Here is a 19,548-nt window from a genome sequence, read left to right on the forward strand (position 1 = left end):
TGTACGTGATAATGTGAACCAAATCATTCTGATTTTTACTGCAGTAAAATTTTGAAATGGGGGAAAAAAGAATGTTAGGGTTAATAATCTTATCATTTATTGAGGAAATGGGCTCGTCTAGGGTAACATCACCTACCCATACAATATTATCATGCTTTTAGGGCTTTTATTTTTTCTCTCTGGTCCCACAATCTTCTCCACTCTCACTTCTTTCACGTCTCCACACGCTCCAATCTCTCCCGTCCTCCGTGCCGACGCTCCCTCTCCGATCCGCGCCACGGCCGAAACGTGCCCACACGCAAAAAGAAAGTCCCGTGATAACCACGCGCGCGCCTAGGGTTTTCTTTTTTTTTCGGACACAACAAATGGGTGGTGATAAGAACCGCAGATTACGGCCACGTGGAGGTCTATAGTTGGTACCTTGTGCCCCATCCTATCACACCGAAACGTCAATATATAAATTTTCAACGTAAAAAAGATGGGTTTCCTTATGTGAAGAAAACACTGAAATCTTGTGAAAATAAATTATTTTATCTTGTTGTTTAATTTTCGGATACCTATTACCCTAATGAAAGCTCTTTACATTAATGCTAAGATATTTTCACTAAAATAATAAAATATTGCATAGATAGAAATATATATTTTTTAACTTTTGACCTATACAGATACATATACGTGTACACAATATATAGAAAGGTACTCGTGTAAATGGAAATAGGCAGACCAGATGGTGACATGGCAGTGTCATGTTCCACAGATGAGTTGTTTTTTTTTATTTTTAATATAAATTAATTTTATGGCAATAAAGTATTAATTTTATTAAAAAACACTCATTTCGACGCAATAAAACCCTCATTTCAAGGATAAGAAAGCTTCGGTTTCCTCTCTCTTCTTTTCTCAACAGTCTCTCTCTCTAAGCCAAAGAAAATAAAAGTCCCCCTTTCTCTCTCTCAGGAAACGTCGCCTTAGGGTTTCAGGAAAATTCGCAGTCAAATTCTACTCATCTCCCGAAGAATCAATCATCGAAACTTATCTAATCCTCTTATCGTCAAGCTTCTCCATCTCCCGGTACGGTTTTCTTCGCTTGCCGCTTAAGATCGAGCACGAATCTCGCATCTTGATTCTCTGGTTCGGATTCCCTTCAGGTGCGTGTTTCCGACATGAATCTCTGATCTGTTTGATTTTTAGGTTTAGGACATGGCTAGATCTTGTGGGAAGAGATTTTAGCTTGACTTGTAGCTGACTTCGTGTTTTCTTTGTCCGAGGGATCTTCACTGTTCATTTATACGTCTCTTCGATGTTCTTACTTTTTTTTTGGTTTTTTTTTGTTTCTTCACGGACTATTCACGTGCGGGTTAGATCTGACCCGTATTAATTGGTGGGTCTTCGTTATCTTTGTTAATCTCATGCGGTTAATTTTAAGTGTCTTATTATCTGTTAATTGGCTTCTAAATAATTTGATTTAAAAACCCTAAATTACTCAGATTAATTAATCTTTACGTTTCTAAGTCGGAAAAATATTGAAACGGGTCAGTTCTAAAGTTTTTTTTTTTCTGGTCATGTAGACAAAGGTTACAGCTTTGGGTGTTCCCGTGTCTGAAAACCCTAATTTTTAGGTCGGTGTTTAAATATAGATTAATGTTGAATTTAAAATGTTAAACTATAATTCACTTCGAACGTATGAAGAATTTTGTTCATGATTTTATGTAGAACTTAGAGTTCAAAGTTTTTAATTTTCATGGAACTGTTGAGTTAAATGGATGGTTGTTATGAATGTTATTTTATGTGGATATTCATGGAATATGCTTGGAACATCATGATTATATGTAAACTTCAATTAATTTATAGTTATAATTGATGTTATATATATGGAGCGTTAAGATTTTGAAGCGTTGGATCTCTTTGCATGCACAACCATTTGATCATCAAGCACAATTATACAGTTTTGATTTGTTACTTAAATCTTTCGGTTTGGTGAAGTTAAGAAAAATTATCGTGTGTAACAGCTCTAGGTACGTAGAGAGTATAATGGTGGAAGTTAATCATCATTAAGGCATATGATCTCCTTCAAGCAAATCAATGAGTTCCTCCATTAAGATCAACTCGATATCAATAGATCTCGCAGGCGCTGCCAACGAGATTAATATGGTAAAATGTGATCACTTCTCCATACGGTGAGCCTACTATATATTGACCTTATGTTATCAACCTTCCTTGTTTAAACTATGATCATACTTTCCTTTACTTTGATAGATATTATTATATGTATTTATATGATGTGATCACTTCCAAATGCATACACTATTAGTAAGATACAAGATGAAGTGACATGAATATATCGAGTTTTCTTCTTATAATTTAATGCAGTGGATTCGTAGCTGAAACGCGTGAGAGAGACGATAGAAAATGTTGGCCATTCTCAGAAGAGAGTGTTACTTTGGAGAATCAACAAAGCTATCCCCTTCCTTCTTTATCTGTTCCAAAGTTTAGATGGTGGCGTTGTATGAGTTGCATCAAAGATATCAATGCTGATGGGATAAAGGGTATACTTACTTATTTCCAATATTTTGTATAAGTGTTCTATACTAGCTAGAGAGAAAGGCTGCTTGAACTTATACATTTAAATGGTTGTTTTAAAATTTAGGACTGCATGCAAACTCAACAAGTATAAGCGGGGAAAAGCTAGATGAAACCTCTTCGGTTATCCCTAGTCAAAGCAAATTGAATCCACTAACAATCACCGATCAGGAGAAAGAAAGGGACAATGATATTGCAGGTAATTAGAATCTGCTTGTTTTAGTTTCATAATTCAAACCAACCGTAATAATTTTGTATTATCATTTTTTCAGGTAGTGCTGTTGTGGAGAATGAGAATGTAAACTGTGAAAGAGCTCATAAGGATGATCAGACAGGTAACATTCTTCTTTGGTAGCAAATTAACGTGTGCAGATGAAATAAAACTAACTTTGTGAAGCTGAAACAGTTACAGCTACTACGTTAGTCAAGAAAGTTCATCCTCCATCTATGGATGCTTCTACTGTTAGAAACAAGATCAGAAAGCTCGCGAGTCGAGAACAAGTAGGCAACAAGAGATCTAAAGTAAGCAAATCATCAACGGATGCCAGCAGCTGGAAAGAGAAGCAAAACGTGACAACTTTTGCATCATCAGAGATAGCTGGTGTGGTTGAGGATACGCCTCCCAAGGCAATCAAGAATCGTTATAAAGACGACAAGGTGTCATCAGAGAGTATAAATCTTGGGTTTCAGCGTAGGAAAACTCGCAAGGTTCGTCTACTCAGCGAGCTGATAGTTGATCCCGAGACCAAAGCTAATGGTGGTAGTAACAATATAAGACAAGAAGAGTCTTCTTCTTCTTCGAAGGCTAGAGGTAGAAAAAGAAAGGTACCACCTGAAAACAACTATGTCAGCCGGAAACTAAGCAAAGGCGGCGCCACTTCTGATCAAGGTGATAGTGATTCAGCAGATAGTGGGTTTGACAGAGATCTTATTAAGGGTAAGAAGAAGAACAGAAGATTCCAGGTTGTTGACGAGTTTGTTCCATCACTTCCTTCTCAAGAGGGAGTCCATGAGAATGATGCAGCAGGTTCTAGTAAGAGTGCTTTGTCCAAGGATAAAGACTCGGTTCCTCAGAGAGCAGAGAAGAAGCTCAAGAAGAAGAAAAACAAGCCTGTAATAAAGGATAACGAGAAGAGTAGCCTGATCAGTTTTAGTTCCATAAATACAAGCTCCCAATCTACTAGAGATTTAATGAATGAAGAAAGGGTTGGCAGTTCACTTGACGATCACCGTTTGGCTGCAGAAGGGTATTTCAGAAAACCTATCCCTCCTCAGGTTAATAATGATAGGCCGGTTACTTCTTTGCATGTGCCAGAGAATGCACATGTTAGGCCAAGTGATGTAGAAGCAAACAGTCTTCAAGAGTTTGGTTCCTCTTCTAGACCAAACACAGGTGGATGGTTGAGAACTGGAGTGGATGCTGTTGACTTCAGCACCACCAACAACAACAACACAGATAAAGGCTTTGCAGATCTATTTTCTGTGCTGCAAAAGGTAAATGCTTTGTTCTTACATATCTACCAGAGGTCATTAGCTCAACTAGAAAGGATCTTGCCTATTGTGTTAAGAGGTACCCAGTTCGAGTGACCAGAGTGACCGCTGGGTACGAAACTAATATTATACTGTGGTTTCAGTCCCGACCCTCCTGGTATTAAAAAAATGGTTTTGTTCTCAGATGACTTTAGCTAAAGCTCTATATTGTTGTGTCTTCCAAATTAGTGTATTAATGGAATCATTTTACTTGGCAGGAAGCTTCTGGTGCAGACAGAAAGGGGAAGACAGTAATGGTCCAAGAACATCATGAACCTCTCGGAAGCCAAAGCCATGATAGAAATGAGAACACACCTGAAGAGGCAAACGATGATATCACTTTGGAGATAGCCGAGCTCATGGCTAAAAACCAATACGAGAGGTGTCTTCCAGACAAAGAAGATGACGTTAGCAACAAGCAACCACCACAAGAAGAAACGCCACACAGATCCAAGAACGCTCTCCTGATTGATCTTAACGAAACCTATGATAACGAGACTTCACTGGAGGATACCAACAACAACACATCAAAACCGCAGCAGAAACCTCTAGACTTCTTCCCATTAAGACAGCCTTACGTGCCTTCTTCTCCGTTTGGGATCTTTCCTCCTACTCAAGAGAACCGATCTAACTCCATCCGGTTTTCTTCTGGTCACAACAACCCCCAGTGGCTTGGGAATGTGCCAGCAATGGCTAACCAGCATCCATCTTCCTCCTCATATAGAGTATTACGTGGGTGTAACACATGCTACCAGAGTGTTCCTCATCAGTACAGAGAACCAGCTTCTTCTCATCAGATCTGGCCACCTTCCATTGTGCAACGACCACAGTGTCATCATCAGACACCAGTTTCTTCTTTCAACATGGATCAGTCAACGAGGCTTGGCCCCAGTAATAACAATACGTGGAACCTCAACTTTGTTACCCCCAACGGGAAGCAAAGATGTGATGGTAATAGATCAATGGACGCCTTCTCTAACGAAAGCTCTATACCGGCATTGAATCTGCTCAGCCTTATGGATCCTAGGTTGAGATCATCAAACGCTCCCGTTGACCACCATGGGAACGTTAATTTCACTAGAAGACATTTTCCACCGTCTAAGGAACGTATAGGGCTTGAAACAGGGGACTCTGGTAAGACAGCTTACCCAAGTAAACAGTCTCCTTTCAATTTTTACAGCAACGGGTTCGCACCTGAGGCTTCCCGGAAGAGTTTCCCTATCGGTCCACCGCTTGGTACGTCGTCGTTTTCGTTTCAAAACGCACAAGCAGCTCCATGGAGTCATCATCATCATCATCATCATCAAGAGAAGATAAACAAGAGCAAAGACACTGTGTTTCCTGGAAGCAACGACCAAGGGAGATTCCAGCTTCTCAGGGGATCTAACTCCATGAAGCTCCCTTTGAAAGAAATGAACCAAAAGAGGAAAGCAGAGAGCTCCAGTAACGCCTCTGCGTTGCCTCCTAAGAACAGTTCAGGGTCCTTTGAGTGCATCGTGAATAGAAACCCTGCTGATTTCACCGTTGCTGAACCTGGGAATGTTTACATGTTAACGAGTGAAAATCTTAAGGTGGTAAGAAAACGTGCACCCTACAAGACAAAAGCAAGTTTGTGTAAAGAGGATGCAATGAAGCAGACTAAGAAGACCGTTGGTCCAGTTACAGAAAATGCCTAAAGATTAATACAAAATGGAAGAGGTTTCTTCAGGTAAATTGCTATGCCTATAGAACTGAGTTTTATTTAAGTTTAGTTACTAGAAGTCTAGAACAGAGATTATTCTTGGTCTCCTTCAGTTCTAACAAAACATGGGTTTCTCTTTGTGAAACAGACGGTGAGAGGAAGAGGGATGCAAAGAGGCGCACCAGTCCTGTTGAAGTCAATAATAAGTCAGAAAGGAAACAGTAAAGCGAATCTTCTCAGTTACTTCCTGTTCTTGGATACACATCTCTTTTTTTTCCTTGTGTTTGATCACTCATGCTTGGTAACATTTAGTGTGTGTATATACCTTAAATTACTGTACTACCCTTGATAGGTCTTGTTTTTCTTAAGATATTTTTGTTGCGCTCTTTTATTTATACAGTCCCTATTTATACCGCTGGCATTATCTTTTTATTTTTCGGTCTAAATGTTACCGTTACGACCGGTATGAGTTGTCTTTTTACAGTGTCAGCTTTAACAACGTCACAGGAAAACCTAAAAATAACTCTTCTAAAGTTTTTCCACTTATCTGAAGAAAACTCAAGCAAGTTAATTTTAAATTTACATCTTAATTTTTGTTTGCAAAGTAATTGTGAATTAACTACAGGTAGGTGGTGGACTTGTGGTTTAAAGTCACTAGTATAAGTTTAATTTGGAAGATGTAAATTCACGCCTTAAATATGGTATTCTCAACGGTTGGCCATGTATATGGGTTAGATTATGAACTACAAGTTTGGACTTTCTAAAATTTATCAAGAAACAATATTCAATTAAAATGCCAAGAGTTGTTGAACAATATGCGAAAAACAAAAACAAAAAATTTTGGTCAAGAAATATGCTAAATTTATAAACCCTAAAAATTACTAAAGAAATGGTAAAAGGTAGGAAATATCTATTGTTACTCAAAGAAGTTGGATATTCGTTGGCTCTATTTGGATGTGAATGGAAGGTGGGAGTGGAGAGCAGTGAGAAATTATATATGGTTTAAAGTTTAAAGCGATCGAGAGTGGGGAGAAAGTTAAGATGGTTTCATCAAATGTAACATGACAAGAAAGGAAAGGTGCACAGAAAAATTCTAAATTAAGCAATGATGTATCCACTGTGGTTTTTTGTAAAAACGCATTTGGTGGATCGCAAAGCTAATCTGTGAGTAATAGTCATAAGAAGATCTGGGTCAAGAACTTCGTATAATCCAAAGATCTGGGTCAAGAACTATATTGTAGACTGAAATTTCAAACTATACAACTAATAGAAGTTGTGGTGTGTAACATATGGGGAAAAAATTAAAAGCAATGAGAGTCAAAGAGTACTTGAAATTGTCGGGAGAGAAGCGGACGGGGGCCTGCGATGCATCCCAGTCGGATGCGTAACGGATCTACATAATGAAAAGGCAGAAGTTGACAAAAAGTACAACTTCTCTCTTTTTATTGAGAAAGAAGTGTTGGTTTTAAAGAGTGTGAATCATTAGTTAAAACTCAAATATATAAGATTGGTGCTAATTAATCACATCACTGTATTGATGCTAATTAACCACATCACTGTAAATTATTTACACTATATAATAACGTGAATAACATCTATAAATATTGGATGTATATACTAGAGTATGATGAAATTTCAAGACTAATAAAATTAAGAATTTGGCGAGGGTACGGTTATGGACTTAACAAGTACTTAACATTGGTAATTGCTTATTCAGAAACTGTTAAATGGTACTAGAATGATTAATTCAATGTAGCTTAGGTGGTTACGACTCGAGAGTATTGGTACCATCATTAACTCATTGTAAAAGGCAAAACAAACCTTCTTCAAGTCATTTCCTCCCTCGGCCAACCTATATTTATAACTAAAGAGATATTCCTGCGGGACTGAGCCCTCATGCCATGTCGGTTCAGCTCTTGTAGGACCGACTTTTGAGTGTTGGTAGTTATAATTAAAGAGCTACTTGGCCCTGATCCATACATTGCATTTAGTAGTTAATTGTGGACTGATCTGCAAAAAAAAAACTGAAAAGGAATAAGACAGATTTAAATAGAACATAAAATCAAATTAAATTCTCTAAACAAGCACCAATTCGTCGGATAAAATCATAGGGTGAATTTGCTAGATAAAATTCTCAGATTATTTTGAATTATGTTTTCAAATAATTAGCACGTTCAAACCAATATTTTATGTCAATTTGAGAACTTTCGATAAAAATAGACGAAATTTAAAATTAATTTACTAAAACCTTTCCACATATAGTTTTTGTTTATTCGCCCAAAAAATCATCATATAATTTCTTCATCTGTAAAGTTCTTTTAGAAGAATGCAAGACTCTTACGTTCATTGGCTATTATATGTTTTGATGTCTAGACTTTGACGTAAAATACTTCACATTTGTGTAGAAAAATAAGTATGTTTTGAATATGTGATGATTTTAATTCCTCCTGTATCTCAAATTAATGGTAGTTCTCGTTATTCTGCTTAACGATTTTGGATTCTGGAGTGACCATATATTTCTGTTAAACATTAGGTATTATTGATATGTTAGATACCTCGTTATTCCTTGTCATGATTCTAGCGAGAAGATCATGATTTCTTATATCTTAAAAATGACAATCTGGAGAAACGCTAGATTAATTACACTAACCTGAATAACATCAATAAAATAATGGATGTATATATTACATCCTCGTTAATTTGTAGGTTCGAAATGTGCATTAGTTAACACGTACATTGTTTTTTCATAAGTAACGCGTACATTGTTTTTCTAATAATTAATTAACACGTACATTGTTGATGTACGTTACTTTCTGATAATTAAAACAATGCAGGTGGACGTGTTACGTATGTCGTCAGGTGTTAATTTTTATTTAACAGTACCTTTGTTTACACCAATTCTGATTTTATAGGAGAGCCAGAATGTAGTGATTTCTTTGGACCTATAATTTATACATGATTCGTATCATTTGATAATTGATTGAAGAGTTGTAAGACTTGCAATATCAAAACCAAGACAAGATATTATAGGTTTTAGTATATATGTTAATTATATAGTACAGTACTAAAGCTATATATATATATATATATATATATATGAAATGACCTGGACATGTTAGGTCTCTGTGACTGTGGATTTGTCTCTCAGCTACTAATCAGAGAAACCATCACATGTTAATGCCAATAGTTAGTCGGAAAACCAAACCAAGAAGAGGCAAAACACACGAGTTTTCTTATTTCTAAATTAAGTATAATCTCTTTCATCAGACAAGAATCATATGGTTAATTGAACCTATACCGACGCCTGAGAAGCTATGATTGAAAATAAAGATTTTTGCACTTGCAAAGACCATTCTAGAGTTTACGAACCTAGGAGTTAACATGTTTGCACACATCTATATCTATAATGTACATAATAAGTAATACTATCAACAAACAAAATAATTAGAAGAAGCAATATAAAAGTTGGTTCGTTCGAATTTCACAAGCGGGTTTGTTGCTAATAAATCATCCGAACAGTTACATCGTCGTTTAGGATAATTTATGTAGGCAGAACGACTATATAATAGTATATGAGATCTCATACTATTACTGTATACACATATAGGAGGCAGAGTCACAGAGACGAAGGCCCTGGCCCACTGGCCCACACTTCTTTAACAAAAGAACTACAAGCCCGTGACCCCCAAACTAGATTTCCAGATTTATTTTAATCTGACATAATATCCACCGTTGGAGTTTACTTTCCTATGTCCCACTCTGAGCCAGATCCAACCGTCCATATTCCTCAAGGGTCGTCAATAGGTGGCTTTTTCTTCCTCCTCTCGCTGCACACACTCCCTCCAGCGCCAGCGCCACCCCCCTCGCTACTTCCTCCGCCGGCGCCACCGCAATTTCTTCGCCGGAAACTCCTTTTCTGTAGACGACGGCAAGTATGCTTATGGCGTATTCTCTCCCTCTCCCTGCCAATCTCGCCATCACCGCCACCATCGCCGGCACCGTCATCGCCTGACCACGAACCTCCGCCGCGCCTTCCGCCGTCGTGCACATGAGCTCAAGCGCAGCTAAAGCTCGCTCCAACTCAGTGATCTCTAGTCCCGCCGCAGTTTCCACAACCGCTGGCGGCTCCCGCCTCAAATCGCCACGTGGCGGTCAACTTCGGCGAGGCAGAGCGCGAGGAGGATCTTGGTGACGTGTTTGGCAGTTACGATGCTGTTGCTACGAAGGCAAGAGACGAGGCCTCGCATGAGACCCGGAGGACAAGTCTGAAGAGCGAGGAGCTTGTTGGATTCGGAGAGGGATGTGACTTGTGAGGTGAAGCTCAGCGATCTGGAATGTTTCTTGGAGAGTTGTTGTGATCGGAAGAGGCAGCGTAGGAGGAGTAACGGTGGATGGAGTTTGATCAAGGTGATGAGGGAAGCGCCATTGAGTGAAACTTTGAGAAGTGGAGGCTGATGAGGATGACGAGGAGGAAGTGGTAGTTTGCTTACGGCGAGGTTGCTGGTGAGGAGAGGTAGGACTGAGAACAGACTGTGTGCAGCGGCGGAAGAAGCCACATGAGAAGAGAGGACGCGATGGCGCGTGGGGTTTCGGTTTCTCGTTTGCCTTCATCATCACTCGAGAGATTTCGAGTGAAGCATGCAAAGCAAAGCGTCTCTTTTTAAATAGTAAGAAAATAATTGGTTCGCACCAAATTTGTCAGGCGTCATACGTTTGTACTCTCCCTAACATTATACTCGTTAATCATATAAACACTCTTAAATTTTAATAATGTGTATTTTTTTGTCAGCTTAATAATGTATATTATATATAGAATATAGAACATTGTCCATGAAAATATATTGTAAATTCAAGGTAATGATTAAACTATTTTTTTTTTACGTATAATATATTTGTATTTTTAGTTAAAATCATAATCTGAAAACGACAGAAGGCAGGATGATCTGGGTCCTTAACACATAAAACTAGTCTGAAACACAGACATAATCTTTCTGCTACCCCAAAACGTTAAAAAGAAGCTTCTATAAATATTTTGCTCAAAAAAACGAAGCTTCTATATAAACTTCAGAAGGTTCAGCGCAAAACTCTCGAATGTGGCAAAGTGTTACAAACAAGAGTCTCTATAAAGTACTTATTTTCCAAAGCCTAACAACAAGAAGCAAGTTACTTAACCAATGGTTATTTTGCTAGTAGTACCAAAAAAATCATATTGTACAAACTGTGAAAAATAATACCTTAAAAGGATCCAACAATCACCTCCATTTTTCGCTTAGTTCTTTCTTCTTTGAAAGGATCCAAGTGATGTATATAGCTGCAACGAGTGCCACAATCGTGATCAAGAGAAGTGCGTAGCTGAAATCATCGGTAAGCGAGTCATAGGTCTTTGAAGGAGCAAGCCTTGTGTAGAAGAGATCTACTCCATAAGCAAAGACGTGTGTTGTTGACTCTAGCTTGGCCGGAGCTGTTACTATGCCTCTTAGACCTTCTACTTTGAGGGAGTGTGTGACGTATGACTGGTGAAATATGACAAAGCTCATTACAATCCCACAAACTAAAACCAGGCACATAAACCAAACAAAAGTATGGACAATGGGTAAGAGTGAACCTGAGGAATGACGGGTAATGAATCCGTGAGAGGGATGATTCCTTCTTCTTTCTCAGCTTGCGAGGGGTTAAGTGTCCGGCGTGGATCCACAAATCGTTTACCAAGTGCCAATATCTCATCATTCATTCAAAACAGTTTTTAGTATCAGTTTTTCCAATACATAGAGGTATTTTTATATATGATATGTAATCTGCAAACCTGATCCCCGATGGTACCAATGAGAAGCTACATTCTTAAAAGCTCTAGATTTTGAATCCAACAATTAGCAGACTTGTGTATCATCGTCGTGTCTAAAGTTTCCATTCATCTTTGTTTGTTTCTGCCAAACCACCGACGTAACACCACCTATCATCTAATCGTTTCTTAATCTCAACTCTTACTATCTTCGTCGTGTGACATGCGATACTTTTCACCATTGTAATTGTAAAAGCTTTCTCCTAAGCATCCAATTTCAAAATTGCTCAAAAGCCTCTAGAAGAAAGAAACGACGACTATGGCGGCAATAAGGGTTTAGACCAGAAACGGAGTTCTCTGCTTCGAAGCAGGAGTCTAGGTACGAGTGGGAGCTTTTCAAGGAGAACGTTAGGCTCAGCCTCTTAAAGAGAACGCAATGTTCTCTCTAATCTCACATCAACCACCAATTAAGAAGAATCACGTCGAGAGAAAATGGATGTAAAGCTTTCATCAAACTTTATCATGATGAGGAGCAGGTCGATAGAAATGGTGGTGGTGGATAACCTTTGCTTGGAATGCAAGCCAAAGGGGTTCTAGGGCTCAGGGAAAGGAAGATGCAGAGTAAGAGTGGTAGGGCTTAATTGGGAGTGTTGACTTGACTGTATGGCAAACTTAGAGATTCTGTGTATCAATGCTGGGATTGAAGATAAAGAACATGGATATAGACGTGTAAGAGAATATCTATCAAACCATGCATTTTTTTTTCCTTTCCATTATCTGTTCTTTTTCCGTTTTGTTGTCAGATTTTTTTAAACGTCTTGTGATCATTCATGTATTGTTGTGTGTTCAAGTATTTTGTGGAGTTGTAAGTTTGGGGATCTAATGAGCTTAATTAATTATTTTCTATAATTGTTACAAGCAAAAGTCACTTAATTGAGGATCATATTTATATAGTTTCATTCTTCATTTTCGGTCTAAATGTTATCGTTAGAACCGGGACGAATTGTCTTTTTACAGTGTCAGCTTTATCAACGTAATCGTATAGATCAAAGTAATTGTTTTCTTATAACATATCAGCAGTTGTCCTCCTATTAAATAGCTAGGCTTATACAACTAACCGGGACCAGAAATAACAGTGACTTGGAATGCTGCGCCCTGTGAAGCCATGTTTCCCACACCATTTGGCCATCAGGAAGGTTCCAGGCTCTTAACATACTTCCTTGTGATGAAAGCGTGATAACATCTGAAATAATATGAAGCAAAGAAAAAAATAAACAGAGTTCAAGACCGTGGCAGGTGAAAGCAAATATAGTGTTTGGTACATGATCCAACTCCTACATTTTTCCAAGGCAATATCAACACCATCGATAGCATCCTTTGTCCCGAGAACATGCCGCCAAACTGCAGCAAATTTGAAAAACAAAATAAGATTAAGAGACTCCAAGACTGAACATGGATAGCAAAAAAATAAAAAAATAAAATGGAAATCAAATCACTAAATCTTACAAATGTCGCCAAGTCTGAGATCAAGGGAAGCAACAACATTCTCCTCGGTAGAGACGATAACACGCTTTCTCCCAGTCTTCCGAGTGTGGAATACTGCGTGCTTCACTTTCCCAATGAACCGTTGGTGCATACACAGTACAACAGATCGCATCTCAATGGTAATCGAAGTATTACATAACTGTCTATGCTAATGAGTTGTAAAATACTTAAGTGACAGTTAATACACTACAGATTGGTGTAATCTGATCTGTGAAAACGATAGTTGGAAGACCAGTAGTAGGTTTACGAGAAAATTGGATGAGAGTTACCAATCCATGAGGCCGATCGACTCGATCTTCGTAAAGAGAGAAAGATACAATTGCAAATGATAAGAAGATGACAAGGAGGAGAGAAACTCTAATCATGACGACGAATTCTCTGACCAGTCTTTTCTTCTGTTAGTGGTGGTACCAGCAGATTTGGAGAGGGACTAGAGTTTTGAGCCTGGGATTTTAATTAATGAACTTTAATTTTAATTTTATTTTATTCGCCTCACGACAACTAATATTTTATCTTTCATTGCTTTTGCTCCGAACGGTGTCGTTTAAGGTTAAACCCGTGAAAGCTCCTCTTCCTGCTCCCAGTTAACCTAGAAATCAAAAGATCCTCGAATTCTCGATCTGAATAACCTTGACTTGACTACCATTTTCTCAAGCCTCATTTGAACTCCCATGTCCATGTGCGACACAGTACTTTAAAAATATCTGAGTAGTTAATGTTTTTTAGTAGATTAAGTGACATTTCATTAACCAAAAGAAAGTGTGTATCTGAGTAGATTAATTGAAATCTACTCATATTAACGTGTAATTAACATTTCTTTAAACATATCTGAGTAGATTAGTGTTTTTTACTGTTTCTTATCAACCAAAATAAAGTGTGTAACTATCTGAGTAGATTAATTGAAATCTACTCATATGAACGTGTAATTGACATTTGTTTTAAAATATCTGAGCAAATTTATATTTTTTCTAATTTTTTTTACTCGGATATCTTTAAACTTTAAAGTAGACCCTTAAAATATTTAAAAATGTATTTTTAATGCCAATTGGACTAGTATTAACAAAAAAAGACATTTGGACTCTGAGAAAAATATTATATATTTTAAAGTATATGAAAATCAAAGTAATAATATATTAAAAAAAATAACTAAAATAAGTAAGCGAAACTAATTGAAACCAATAAAATCCATGATAAAAAAAAAAACTAATAAAATCCAAGTGGACTAGTATCCATTATTAAAACTCCCATGGATTCATATGAAAAATAGCAAAACTTTTAATATATTTATAGTACTATTAATAAAAGTAATAAAAATGGAAAAAGTAGATTGCTCATCTTTCACAATTATAAAGACCTATATTTCAGTTAAAGAAGACTTATATATTTGAACGTGCAAGGAGATCTAACACACATAAAACTTCAAAACATTAAAACATTGACATATAACTCATGAATTCTGTTGTTAAACTCCTCGCGTTCATATTTATATTCACAATTTCTGCAGTTCGATCGAGAGAAATTGAAGAAAATGTGAAATTCTTCAAGGTACATTGATGTATTATATTTATAAACACCAAACTAATATTATATGTATAATATCTTATGGTACTCAATATATTTTGTCATAGTTAAATGAAAAGGTCATATACGATTGTGTGGATATACATAAACAACCTTCGTTGAGTCACCCACTACTCCATAACCATAAAATCCAGGTTTCATTCTGTAAAATGTTATTCTTATATGTTTTTTCTTTTAAGATTTTTATTTTTATATTTGCATTTAGATTACATTTGATATATTTAAAATATTTTGATTCTGATTTTGATTTTATTTTAGAATATTTTTAAACAAAGCACTATTTTCTGTTAATTGTAAATGAAAAGGTCATATAATTATTTTAACTAGTATTTAAACAAAACACTATTTTCTGTTAATTGTAAATTAATTTTGTATGGCTACAACATTGTATTATATATATATTGAATTTGGAAGATTTTAAGTGACTTTATAAAGTCAAAATTTTGAAATATATTCCATAAAATAAGTCTTTGTGTTTTTATGTTAGTTTTAACTTGTATTCTGTATTATTTGGATTAAATCTAATATAGTTTGATTCACATAATATACTTATTGTGTATCTATCTAATTTGAATAGATGGAACCATCTTTTTCGATACCTAACCCAAAATATAAAGGTAAAAAAGGAAATAAAATTAAAAGAACCATCGACTGTCCAAATGGAATGGTTCCTATACAAAGGAACACAAATGAATATGTTGCAAATGGTAAATATTGGGCAGAAAAACATTCTACTCCACTTACGGTCGAAAGCCATGAAACACATGTAAGTACAACTTTTGAAATGGTTAAATTTTGCAAATATCTATAATCTGAAAATTTTATGTTACAGAAACAGAAATCTATAATCTGATATATATATTTGATATAAATTTGGAATTTTGAAGTTTGCCGGAGTTAGAACACAAGATAAAAGCCCTTACCATGGTTTGGCTGCTTGGATGAGTGTGCATGATTTGAACGTTAGTAACGACCAGATTTCCTACACTGCCATATATGTAGAAAGTGGAGTTAACAACAAAGTTAACTCTATCCAAACTGGTTGGATGGTAAAATCAATGTTGATGCTATTTAATAAACCTTCTTACTTTAAAATGTAGAATACTTTAATTAATTTGATGATATATATATAGGTGAATCCAAGTTTATTTGGTGACAATCGCACATGGAGTTATGGATTTTGGAAGGTAAATATATATATTATACATTATTGCATAGCATATTTCAAACCATGGATAAGTGTGTTAATAGTAATTTTCTTTGATTTACAAGATTGCTTTTCATATTCATTAGGGATAAGTAATTGTAAATTATATTTTCTAATTTTTCTTAAGTGAAACATTACAAGTTTTTATTCCTGAATCTTCTTTCAAAATATTAAATTAATATTATATTAAAAATATGCATTCAAAGTATAAAAAATTAAACTAACAGTAACAATACTAAATGGAATGAATACTCATCTTTTTTATGTTTAAATGTTAAGCCAAACTATTTGAAACATAGTACTAGATTTCACTCTTTTGATTTTGTCTCGTAAATTATGTTTTTTTCCTATTTGACTAACCAAACAATTTAGTTATTATAATTATGCAGGTTAATACTAAATGAAAAAATAAAAATATGGACAAAAAAAATAAAATAAAAATATGGACAGTGTTATTAATATTTTATAGTATTTGAAATATAAATAACTAACAAATATATTCATCAGTAATTAATTTAATGCATAGTTATTCTTATAGTATAATTTTTAAAAAGTCTTTTAAACTTTTATGTACATTAGCTTGAATTAATTGTCAATTGTCATCTAAGTTATATTGATATTTTCAAATTCAATATTGTTAGGGTGCCAATGGAGCAGGCTGTTATAATACAATATGTCCTGGTTTTGTTCAAGTGTCAAAAACTGATCTTTTAAGTGCACCTTTTCCTTATCCCGGCAAAGGACAAGGAGAAAGAGCAGTCTATACTAGTATTTTACAAGTAAGATGAATATACTTAAATTTATGTTACTAACATGTTTTCTAGTAGTTAATATGTGTGTATTTTTGAATATATTAAAGGATAAAATAACAGGAAATTGGTGGACAACAGATGTAAAATACAGAGGACCAGATACACATATTGGTTATTGGCCAAAAGAACTATTTGATCTTATAGCTAATAGTGTGGATATGGTTGGAGTTACGGGAGCAGTCCGGGCTTCATCATCTGGTATAAGTCCGCCGATGGGTAATGGTCTTCTACCAACTGAAGATGAAAAAGCGTCTGCACATGTTAAAAACCTTGAAATCTTAGATTCTGAGTTTATAGTCCAAGAAAGTAACAAATATAATTTAGAAAAGGTATTAGATAACAACAAATGTTATGGCTTAAAGGATGGTAAGAAAGGTATTTCCTTCAAAGAATCCATTTTGTTTACATATGGTGGACCTGGGGGAGATTCTTGTGGAATCTAGTAGTAACTTGTTGAATCTAATTAATGGTACAAAGTAATGTTTTCGGTTATCATAATGAATAATGAATAATTTGGAATTTATGTTTCATATTCAAGTATTTAAATCTTTTATTTATGTGTAAAGAAAATATTAAATATTTGGGAAAATCGCATAAAAAATTTTGAAAGTGTCACTTACTAGCACTTTAAACCTTGAAGTTTTTTCATTAACACTTTTAACCTTCAAAGCGACATTTTTATCATAAAAAACTTTCAAAGAAGAAAAATGACCGACTGAACAGGTTAAAAACCGTTTTTTTTTCAAAAATAATTATTTAATTAATAAATAAACAAAAAAATTGAAAAATTTAACAAAAAACTCATAAATTTAAAAAAAAGTGAGAAAAATAAATAAAGATTTATAAAATTAAATAAAAAATAGCTAAAATTCAAAAATAAATAAGATCAAATTAAAATACAGAAAATAAATAATAAATTGAAAAAAATTGAAAATTCAAAAAAGTTTTTTTTCATTTTTCGAATATAATGTCGGAAATTATCATTAGAGATATGCCAAAAACCGTCATTGGAGATATGTCGGAAATGACAGTTTTTGGCATATCTCCAATGATACGGTTTTTGACATATCTCTAATGATAATTTCTGACATTATATTTGAAAATGAATGTTGATCAAAAAAATATATTTGAAAATGAATTTTTTTTTTGAATTTTCATTTTTCTTTTGAAATTTATGATTTTTTTTTATTTTTCTCTATTTTAATTTGATCTTAATATTTTTTTGGATTTTTTTTTTATTTTTTATTTATTTTTTTAAATCTTTATTTATTTTTCTCATTTTTTAATATATGAGTTTTTTTGCTAAATTTTTTTATTTTTATATATTTATTTATTTATTTTATTAATTAAATAATTATTTTATTATATAATATGTTCATTATAGATCATTTACGAAATTTATTAAATATTATTTTCTTAAATACAATGGACTAGATACACATATTGGTTATTGGCCAAAAGAACTATTTGATCTTATAGGTGATAATTTCAATCCCTAAACCACAAATGTTTGTCTTAAACCTCCAAATCTAAAATTCATGGTATACTATGTTTACTATTTGTTATTATATTATAGCCTACTATTATATATCCAATATTAATATCTTTTTCCTTCGTTGAAAAAATCAAATATCACTAGCTATTCGAAGATTTCTATAAGACTTATACGATATATGATTACGTTTATTTTACGATTATTAGCAACAACTTGGTGTAAAAGATATTGCATACGACCTTTACAATGAAATATTAGTGTGTGCAAGCTGTAAACTTTTCTTTTTGTGAATCTTAAAAAATGAGTTACAGTTATTTGGGGTTTTTAAAACGACATATTAACGACATTTAACCAGCAATAAAATTACAATTATTTTTGAATCTTTAAAAGTTTCTTATTTCTTATTGGCCAATATCTTTTTGCAAGGATTGCTATCTGCACCCTTGATTAGTTTTTAATCTAATGGTTCATATTTATCCTATCCCTCCTCCTTTCTCCTTCAGATTTGTTTTCAGTTTCTTCTCACATTCTCTCCTCCTTCCACACTTCGATAATATTTTATTTCTTACTCATTCGTTTCATCTCCATATTCTTACTCCTATCTCCACTGCTCATGGCTCTCCTATCTCCACCGTTCACCTCATCCTCTTATCTCTACTGGTCACCTCACCCTTTTAGATTCACCGCTCACGGCTCTTCTGCCTCCACCGCTCATCACTCAAGACTTCCTCCTATCTCCACCGCTCACAGCTTCTATCGCCGCTCACTCTCTGGTTCCATCTCTAGCTATCAATCGAGATTCAATCCCCTCAGGCTCCGGAATCCCGCCAAGAGAGACGGTCTTGAAGCGACCGGAGCAAAATGACGACACTTCAGTCCCAGGCATACCTTGACGGCGCAAGACAACGAAGTCGCATGAAGATTTTTTATTTTTTTTTAGGTGTAGGTTTGTATTGTAATCCATTTTATGTTTAAACCGGTTTAGTTTGTTAACCAAATTTAATTGTAAACCAGATTTTATTTATAAACTAATTTTAATTATTTATTTTGCAAACCAATTCCATTTCTGTAATTGGTTTAATCTGAAAGTTTTTAGTTACATAATTTAAAACAAAATTTTCAAATACCACATTTAGGCATTGCATCGTTAATTATTGACATTTAGAAAGTGAAGCTAATTAGCAACATATGGGTACGTTGTTACTTAGCATCAGAAACAAATGTCGTAATTGATCAAAAAAAAAAAAAAAAAAAACAAATGTCGTAAATAAGTGGTATATTAGCGTCGACAGGTCGTCGGTTCAATATAGGATCCTCCTAAATGGACACCCACGAGGTCTC

General features: G+C 34.8%; 2 protein-coding genes and 1 pseudogene across 5 annotated transcripts; 2 read left to right on the plus strand and 1 right to left on the minus strand.

The window, feature by feature from the left end:
• The first annotated feature begins 859 nt into the window (after positions 1-859).
• LOC106358528 (protein EMBRYONIC FLOWER 1-like) lies at positions 860-6,202 on the plus strand. Of its 3 annotated transcripts, none has more exons than XM_048751903.1 (8): positions 860-1,145; positions 2,007-2,174; positions 2,368-2,543; positions 2,639-2,776; positions 2,850-2,912; positions 2,984-4,071; positions 4,326-5,815; positions 5,937-6,202. In XM_048751903.1, the coding sequence occupies exons 2-7, from the start codon at positions 2,080-2,082 to the stop codon at positions 5,781-5,783; spliced, it is 3,018 nt and encodes a 1,005-aa protein (XP_048607860.1). In that variant the 5' UTR covers positions 860-1,145; positions 2,007-2,079; the 3' UTR covers positions 5,784-5,815; positions 5,937-6,202. The 3 variants fall into 3 exon arrangements, with proteins under 3 accessions (XP_048607860.1, XP_013661871.1, XP_048607861.1); XM_013806417.3 differs by having other exon boundaries at positions 861-1,145; positions 2,645-2,776; XM_048751904.1 differs by lacking the exon at positions 860-1,145 and having other exon boundaries at positions 2,035-2,148.
• Positions 6,203-9,347: 3,145 nt separating this feature from the next.
• Positions 9,348-10,659, minus strand: LOC106364410 (annotated as a pseudogene).
• A 3,831-nt stretch (positions 10,660-14,490) lies between these two features.
• On the plus strand, positions 14,491-17,242 carry BNAC03G04890D. Of its 2 annotated transcripts, XM_022697889.2 has the most exons (8): positions 14,491-14,657; positions 14,741-14,827; positions 15,271-15,310; positions 15,416-15,459; positions 15,581-15,742; positions 15,827-15,880; positions 16,542-16,679; positions 16,760-17,242. In XM_022697889.2, exons 1-8 carry the CDS (start codon positions 14,562-14,564, stop codon positions 17,153-17,155), a joined length of 1,017 nt encoding a protein of 338 aa, XP_022553610.1. In that variant the 5' UTR covers positions 14,491-14,561; the 3' UTR covers positions 17,156-17,242. The 2 variants fall into 2 exon arrangements, with proteins under 2 accessions (XP_022553610.1, XP_013659444.2); XM_013803990.3 differs by having other exon boundaries at positions 14,494-14,657; positions 15,271-15,459.
• The last annotated feature ends 2,306 nt before the right edge of the window (positions 17,243-19,548 follow it).

This window comes from Brassica napus, chromosome C3 (genome assembly GCF_020379485.1).
Source record: "Brassica napus cultivar Da-Ae chromosome C3, Da-Ae, whole genome shotgun sequence".
Classification (NCBI taxonomy): domain Eukaryota; kingdom Viridiplantae; phylum Streptophyta; class Magnoliopsida; order Brassicales; family Brassicaceae; genus Brassica; species Brassica napus.

Excerpts from the sequence above, each read along its gene's own strand:
- BNAC03G04890D (XM_013803990.3), top strand. The coding sequence starts at position 14,562 with ATGAATTCTGTTGTTAAACTCCTCGCGTTCATATTTATATTCACAATT. Across the intron at positions 14,828-15,270 it reads TCCATAACCATAAAATCCAG|ATGGAACCATCTTTTTCGAT; the intron begins GTTTCATTCTGT and ends TAATTTGAATAG. Across the intron at positions 15,743-15,826 it reads CTATCCAAACTGGTTGGATG|GTGAATCCAAGTTTATTTGG; the intron begins GTAAAATCAATG and ends ATATATATATAG.
- LOC106358528 (XM_048751903.1), top strand. The coding sequence starts at position 2,080 with ATGAGTTCCTCCATTAAGATCAACTCGATATCAATAGATCTCGCAGGC. Across the intron at positions 2,777-2,849 it reads AAGGGACAATGATATTGCAG|GTAGTGCTGTTGTGGAGAAT; the intron begins GTAATTAGAATC and ends TCATTTTTTCAG. Across the intron at positions 4,072-4,325 it reads TATTTTCTGTGCTGCAAAAG|GAAGCTTCTGGTGCAGACAG; the intron begins GTAAATGCTTTG and ends TTTACTTGGCAG.